Below are 7,774 nucleotides of genomic sequence, written 5' to 3' on the forward strand. Positions count from 1 at the left end.
GCCTCCCCTCGCCTTGACAGGCGGCAGTGGGTGACACGGGGTGGCGCAGGTCCCCCGGCCGGTGCCAGCACACCCCATGGCGGTCCCTTTGGCTGCCTGGCTGTGGCTGATGCACCTGGCTACCTGCCTGGCCGCCGGGCACGGCATGGCTGGCAAGAAGGAGATCAGCACAGATGGGGATCTGGTGATCGGGGGCCTCTTCCCCGTCCACGAGAAAGGATCGGGGAGTGAAGACTGTGGCAAGATCAACGAGCACCGGGGCATCCAGCGCCTGGAGGCCATGCTCTTCGCCCTGGATGAGATCAACAAGGACGGGAGCATCCTGCCAGGGGTGAGGCTGGGTGCCCACATTCTTGACACCTGCTCCAAGGACACCTACGCCCTCGAGCAGTCCCTCGACTTTGTCCGCGCCTCCCTCACCAGGGTGGACGGCTCCGAGCACATCTGCCCTGACGGCTCCTACGCCGTCCACGATGACGTGCCCACCGCCATCACCGGCGTCATTGGGGGCTCCTACAGCGATGTTTCCATCCAGGTATCCCCCAGGCAAGAGGGGCTCGGATGGGGCTGGGGGATCGGCAGAAACAGTGGTAGGGGGGGATAAAACCCCGGTAGCAGCGTGATGATGCCACTGCCAGTGTAGCACAAGGATGCTCTCCTGTCCCTCGCCGTGATGCTGTGCCCCTTTCTGCAAGGGGAAGGGAATGCCAGCCTGACACCTGAGAGGCATCTCTCTGCTACTGTGGGGGGGCTGCGCAGGGGTGGCCGGGGTCCCCTCGGAGGCTGTGGGGAGTTCCCCACCTGCCATAAGCCATGGGAGCCGAGCTGGTGGATCTGTCCCACGCAGGGACGGGGGTTTATTCCCCTCCCAGGGTCGTGGCAGCAAGCGCAGCTCCTCAGCCTAGGACAATCTCGATGTTCAGGTCCACGCTGTCCTCGGTGCCACCACGCTGCCGTGTCCCTCGCCGCCGCCAGTGAGCCTGGATGGTGCGAGCCGCCTCCCGGCAGCGCCGGTACTGGTCCCTGGCCTGCCACGTCCTGGCATGGGCCTGGAGAAGGACACTGGCCCTCTCCCGCCTGACGTATGCTGCCAGCGCCTGCAGGCGCCGCTCCTCCCGCCGACGGGTGACAGCGCAATGCCACCAGGCCTGGATGCGGTAGGCGCTGCGGGCGGCCACCTCCAGTGCCCGACGGACCAGCTGCCCCCGCCACCAGTGCCCTGGCACCCAGTAGGTGGCTGTCTCCGGGAGCCGCCGCGGCACGGGAGTGGGGTTCAGCTCACCTGCAGCCCCACGGGTCCTGTCCCCCGTGGAATGGGTGGGTGGCCAGGTGCAGGGACACCCCCCAGCATGGCGGGGGGGGGGCTGATGTCAGAATGGCACCAGGGATACTGCAGCGGGGATGCAGGGACACCACTCCCGGCAGGCAGAGCTGCCCAGCACGAGGGTGCACTGTCCCCTCTGCCCCATCCCAAACCCGGCCCATGAGGGGCAACAACCTGCAAGGGGGCACCCGCCTCTCCAGGGCTCAGACATAGGGCTGCCCGGCTAGAGCAGGGTGGGCGCAGGGGACCACCGCCCCCATGTCCCCAGTGATCCCACAGGAACAGGCACCTCGAGCCTCAGACCAGGCTGCCACCCTGGGTGCAGTGCAGCTCAGTCCCCAAAACCTGCAGCTCTGCAGACCCAGGGGCCAGCTTAGGCAGGGAGAAGAGTATCCCCTGAGGATGGAGGCAACTGGAGGGGCCAGCTGAGTCCCAGGGGCTGCCAGTGGCCCACGTGCTTGCTAAGATTTAATGAGTCCCCAGAGCGTGTTGAACCCCATCTGCTGGTCCCTGGGTCCCCACATCCCCCTGGCCATGGGGCAGAGGAAGCTGGGGCGGGTGATGGAGGCAGCACCCCGGTCCAGCCCATGTGGGCGCTTGTCCCTTCTCTTGCTGGAGGACCTTGCGTGTCCCCACAGCTGGGGGCACCGTCCCAACCCTGGGCAGGCAGGTGGCAGCACGGGCAACCCGTGTGCCGGCCAGGGAGTGCGAGCGGCACTGGGGTGGCACAGCCAGCTGGCAGCTCCTGTTGTGCAGCAAGGCCAGGCAGCGGCATTGCTGTGCTCGGGGGCCTTCTTGCCATTAGGGGACTTTGTCGTCGAGAGCATTTGTCCACATTAATTAAGCCGCGTCTCTCGCCTGGGGAGCAGCAAGATGTGGACAGGCTCACTGGCCCCGCCAGCGTGCCCAAGCCCCCCCCTTGCTGCTCCAAGAGCCTGCGTTTTTTACAGCCGCTTTTTTCCCCTTTGAAGCTAACGAGAGCTTCTGCCAGGCAGCTGGAAGGTGCCAGTCCTGCTGTGGCTCCTGATGTGGGATGCGCAGGCGCTGGTCCCCAGGCCCAGGTCTGCAGTCACCCCAGGTTGGGCAGGGGGCTCTGCCCCGGCTCCCTGGCCCCTAGAGCCCTTTCCTCCTACGCCGTGGGGCTGCCAGGCGCCCCGGCTTTCTCCTCGCCCAAAAGCATCTCCCACAGGTTGCCTGCAGGGGAGTTTCTGCTTTTGCCACAAATCCATTTACCTGCCCCCAGCCCTGGATTTCAGAGGGGAGTGCATGAAATATTTAAAAAAAATAAAAGAAATGAGCACATCTGAGGGCTCAGGCAACCATGTGAATGTGCTGTCCGTCCGTCTGTCCGCCAGCCAGGACTCCCTGGGTGGGGGGTTGCTCATCAGCCCCACGGTCGTGCTTGGGAGCGGCTGGGGGGGGGCCCAAGGCAGAGATCAGCCCACAGGTTGCCTGCAGGGGAGTTTCTGCTTTTGCCACAAATCCATTTACCTGCCCCCAGCCCTGGATTTCAGAGGGGAGTGCATGAAATATTTAAAAAAAATAAAAGAAATGAGCACATCTGAGGGCTCAGGCAACCATGTGAATGTGCTGTCCGTCCGTCTGTCCGCCAGCCAGGACTCCCTGGGTGGGGGGTTGCTCATCAGCCCCACGGTCGTGCTTGGGAGCGGCTGTGTGCCCCACCACAACACTTGGTGTTGGGCAGGGGTCCTCCGGTGGGAACGTCCCTCGCTGGGGCACATCTTTGGGCGCTCACGTCTCCTCCTCCATGCAGGTGGCCAACCTGCTGCGGCTCTTCCAGATCCCGCAGATCAGCTATGCCTCCACCAGCGCCAAGCTCAGTGACAAGTCCCGCTATGACTACTTTGCCCGCACTGTCCCGCCAGATTTCTACCAAGCCAAAGCCATGGCGGAGATCCTCCGCTTTTTCAACTGGACCTACGTCTCCACCGTGGCCTCAGAGGGCGACTATGGGGAGACGGGGATCGAAGCCTTTGAGCAAGAAGCCCGCATGCGCAACATCTGCATCGCCACCTCGGAGAAGGTGGGGCGCTCCATGAACAAGAAGACCTACGACGGTGTGGTCCGGGCTCTGCTGCAGAAGCCCAATGCCAGAGTGGTCGTGCTGTTCACTCGAAGCGAAGATGCCCGGGAGCTGCTGGCAGCTGCCCAGAGAGTCAACGTGTCCTTCACGTGGGTGGCCAGTGATGGGTGGGGAGCCCTGGAGAGCGTGGTGGCCGGGAGCGAAGCAGTGGCGGAGGGAGCCATCACCATTGAGCTGGCAGCCTACCCCATTAAGGAGTTTGCTGCCTACTTCCGTAACCTCAACCCCTACAATAACAGCCGAAATCCCTGGTTTCGGGAGTTTTGGGAGCAGAAGTTCAAGTGCAGCTTCCACACACAGGACTGTAGCCGGTACTCCCTCAAGACAGGCAAGTTTGAGCCAGAGTCCAAGATCACATTCGTGGTCAATGCGGTCTATGCCATGGCTCACTCTCTCCACAACATGCACCAGGCGCTGTGCCCCAACGTCACCAAGCTCTGCGATGCCATGAAGCCCGTCAATGGCAAGAGGTTCTACAAGGACTTTATGCTCAATGTTAATTTTGATGGTGAGTCCAGAGCTGGAGATGGGGTTTGGCTGCCTAACCAGAAAGGGATGGGTGGAGGGGCAAGGAAGAGGAAGGAGACCCAAATTTGACCCGAGACCCTCCAATTCCTCCAGCCTGCCCACACCTGGGGACCCCTGTGCTGTGGGCTGTGGTTGTCTCAGGATGTCAACATCCCACCGTCACCCTTGGGAGGCAATCCAAGCCACCTGTCCCCAGTGTAGAGAAGCTGGTGATCAACTCCATCCTGCTACAGCTGGGTGGGACCAGCCCCACAAGGGACCCTCCAAGAACATGGGTCCTTGAAGACCTCACTTGCAAGCGTCATGATTTATTCACATTTCAGGGATTAAACTGGAGGGATACCCTTGATCAGGGACCCACACAGTTTGGGGTGAATTAGAAGTATGTCCTGTGTGGCTTGGGCTGAGCCCGGCTACCCAGGTGTCACTGAGAGCCGTGGAGGCTGCAAAATCCCCCTCTTTGTCCCTGTAGAGCTGGCTGGGACTGCCGAGCTCTTAGGCAACGTGGGGAGGTAGTTCTCAACTTTTGCTTTCCTGTCCCTAATGTGTGCATAGGCAGCAGGTAGGAGAGTGAAGGCAGGGAACAGGTTGGACATTTGCCTGTGGCCATGGTGGGACATGACCCTTTGAAGGAGCCCTGCCTCCACGCCAGGAGCGAGCGCTCTCGTACCCCATGACAGTGACCGTCTCCCCTTCTCCTCCCTCCAGCTCCATTCAGGCCAGCAGACACCAAGAGCGTCGTTCGATTTGACCGCTACGGCGATGGGATCGGCCGTTACAACATCTTCAACTATCACCACATGGACGGGCGGTATCGGTATCAGAAGGTGGGCTACTGGGCTGAGGGGCTCATCCTCAACACCAGCCTCATCCCGTGGGCTGAGACCTCCATCCCTGTGTCCCAGTGCAGCGACCCCTGCAAGAAGAATGAGATAAAGAGCATGCAGCCCGGAGACATATGCTGCTGGATCTGCATCCCCTGCCAGCCCTACGAGTACTTGCTGGATGAGTTCACCTGCATGGACTGCGGTCTTGGTTACTGGCCCAACAAGACCCTGAATGGCTGCTATGAGTTGCCCCAAGAGTACATCCGCTGGAAAGACGTCTGGGCCATTGGTCCCGTCACTATCTCTTGCCTGGGTTTTATTTCCACCCTGTTCGTTTTCGTAGTCTTCATGAAGAACAATGACACCCCCATTGTGAAGGCCTCCGGCCGGGAGCTCTGCTATATTCTCCTGACTGGGGTCCTCATGTGCTACAGCATGACCTTCATCTTCATCGCAAAGCCCTCCACCGAGGTGTGCACGCTCCGGCGTCTGGGGCTGGGCACATCCTTCGCTGTCTGCTATTCAGCCCTCTTGACCAAGACAAATCGCATCGCCAGGATCTTCAGCGGGGTGAAGGAGGGGGTCCAGCGCCCCCGGTTCATAAGCCCCACATCGCAGGTGGTCATCTGCATGGCCCTCATCTCTTGCCAGCTGATCATTGTCATCATCTGGCTGCTGGTGGAGACCCCCGGCACAGGCAAGGAGACCGAGCCTGACAAGAGGTATATTGTCACCCTCAAGTGCAACAACCGCGACTCCAACATGCTCATTTCGCTCACCTACAACGTCCTCTTGATCGTCCTCTGCACGGTCTACGCCTTCAAGACACGGAAATGCCCCGAGAACTTCAACGAGGCCAAGTTCATCGGGTTCACCATGTACACGACCTGCATCATCTGGCTGGCCTTCCTGCCCATCTTCTACGTGACCTCCAGCGACTACCGAGTAAGAGCCTGAGTTCCAGGGGGGCTCTAACAGGGCTTGATCTGAGCGGTCCTGGCGATTTGGGCCCTGCGGGGTTTGTGGCTAGGACATGCATGGGCCTGGGGAAGGGTCTTTGGCCATGGACCTGGTGATGGTCACCTCTGCATTGGGGCGTTTGTTACTGGGTGAAGTGTGGCTGAAGGGCTGTGGCTGAGGGGGGGCAATGAGCCCTGGGGAGAAGACAACCCCCCCTTAGCAGACTGTTTGCTAGGAAGAGGATGGGAAATGTCCCTGAGACCTCCAGAGACCCCCTTGACCTGACCGCGGAGGAGTGATTGCCATCCTTCAGCCTCGCAACGCGAAGGCATGAGACATGCCCTCCCCACCCCCACAACCAAGGCGTGAATGCCAACCCCAGGGCCAGCCTGGTCCCTGGGGAGCCAAGCAGTGCTGGGGATGGGGGAGCATGGGGTGCACCCTGCAGCAACTCAATCCCCCCAGCAAGGTGCCCAGCCATGTTCTTGCCAGGCCTGGAGGACTGCGTGGGGGTGGCTGCAGTCGGGGGCTTCTGGAGAGGACCTGCATCCCCTGGTGGGAACGGGCACTGGGGTGAGGGGTGCTGGCAAGTCTGAGTGGGGGTGCTGCTCAGGGTGCACCCCCTTTACAGGAGCAGCGTGTCCCCATCAGGGCAGTGCCCATCCTCTGCCTGTGGGTCTCCAGTGGGTCCACCCTGATGGAGGGACCTGGTGTGGGGTGGGATGTGCCTGTGGGGTGCAGGCAGCAGCCTCTGCCCGGTGGGGGCTGACTGGTGCCACAGCGAGGGCTTCATCCTGCCCCACTCGGGGCAGAGGGTTGGTGGCAGGAGCACCTGACGCCCACCCCTGTCTCCAGGTCCAGACCACCACCATGTGCATCTCAGTGAGCCTCAGCGGCACCGTGGTCCTTGGCTGCCTCTTCACCCCCAAGCTCCACATCATACTCTTCCAGCCCCAGAAGAATGTGGCCAGCCACCGCGTGGGCACCACTCGGTTCAGTGTGGCGGCCGCCAGCTCCAGCCAGTCCCACGGTGAGTGCAGAGGGGCTGGGGAAGGGCTGGGGGGCAGCACTCCCTTCCCAGTAGGGAGATGGGGGCACCCCAGCACAGGCCCCTGAAGGAAGTTGGGGTGCAGGGTAGGGCATGGCTGCAAACAGGGGGATAGAGGATGCCGTGTCCCCTATGGCTCATCCCTGGCTCTGTCCCAATCCCTCATCTCCCCCGTCTCACATGGCTGTGAGCCCCAGGGCTGCAGCACCGTCTGCTGGCGGTACCACTCCCGGTGTCGTCCCCCCGGGGGTACACGGCCACCCTTGGGCACCCTCCACCCCAGCCCCAGCAGATGCAGCTGCCCCGGGCCCCTGTCAGCAACCCAGGGCGGGGGAAACAGCTGCCCTTGGCCCCCTCCGCCCCAGCCCTGGGGGATGCAGTTCCCTGGGCACCCATCGCCCACCGCAGTGGGATGCGCTGGGGGGGGCGCTGCTGCCAGACCCCAACCTGCCCCTGACTGCTGCCTTCCCGGCCAGGCTCAGCCTCGCAGTACGTGCCCACGGTGTGCAACGGCCGTGAGGTGGTGGACTCCACGACGTCGTCCTTGTGAAGGACGGGGGGGGCCAGGCCGTGGTGCCGCTGCTCCTGCCTGCAGCTGCACTGCACCTCACCTCCCTCCCCAGGGAGAGCAGTGCCCGCGGCACGGCCCGCTCAGGGGCCAGAGGCGGCTGGGAGTCTCGGCCCCCACCCCAGCACGAGCTACACGTCCCACGTGCTGGGTGATGGTACGTGTCACACTTCCCTCGCGCTGAGCCACGTTACACATCCCTTGTCCCCTGCACTGAGCCCTGGTGCACGACCCCTGGTCCCTGCACCGAGCCATGGTGAACATCCCCCCCAGTCCCTTGCACTGAGCCATGGTGAACATCCCCAGTCCCTTGAACTGAGCCATGGTGCACGACCCCCCCGTCACCTGCACTGAGCCACAGTGCATGTCCCCCCGTCTCTTGCACTGAGCTGTGGTGCACACCCCCCTGTCCTTT

At 62.4% G+C, this 7,774-nt stretch overlaps 1 protein-coding gene across 1 annotated transcript in view; it reads left to right on the forward strand.

Annotated features, from left to right (window-relative positions):
- The window catches only part of GRM2 (glutamate metabotropic receptor 2), a 15,748-nt gene extending 8,407 nt beyond the window's left edge, over positions 1–7,341 (forward strand). Inside the window, exons 2-6 of the mRNA XM_009274763.2 lie at positions 50–535; positions 3,099–3,936; positions 4,665–5,728; positions 6,599–6,773; positions 7,268–7,341. Of these exons, the coding sequence (XP_009273038.2) occupies positions 50–535; positions 3,099–3,936; positions 4,665–5,728; positions 6,599–6,773; positions 7,268–7,341 (2,637 nt within the window). The remainder of the gene's footprint in view (positions 1–49; positions 536–3,098; positions 3,937–4,664; positions 5,729–6,598; positions 6,774–7,267) is intronic.
- Positions 7,342–7,774: the final 433 nt, after the last annotated feature.

Source organism: Aptenodytes forsteri, unplaced genomic scaffold (genome assembly GCF_000699145.1).
Source record: "Aptenodytes forsteri isolate BGI_AS27 unplaced genomic scaffold, ASM69914v1 Scaffold368, whole genome shotgun sequence".
Classification (NCBI taxonomy): domain Eukaryota; kingdom Metazoa; phylum Chordata; class Aves; order Sphenisciformes; family Spheniscidae; genus Aptenodytes; species Aptenodytes forsteri.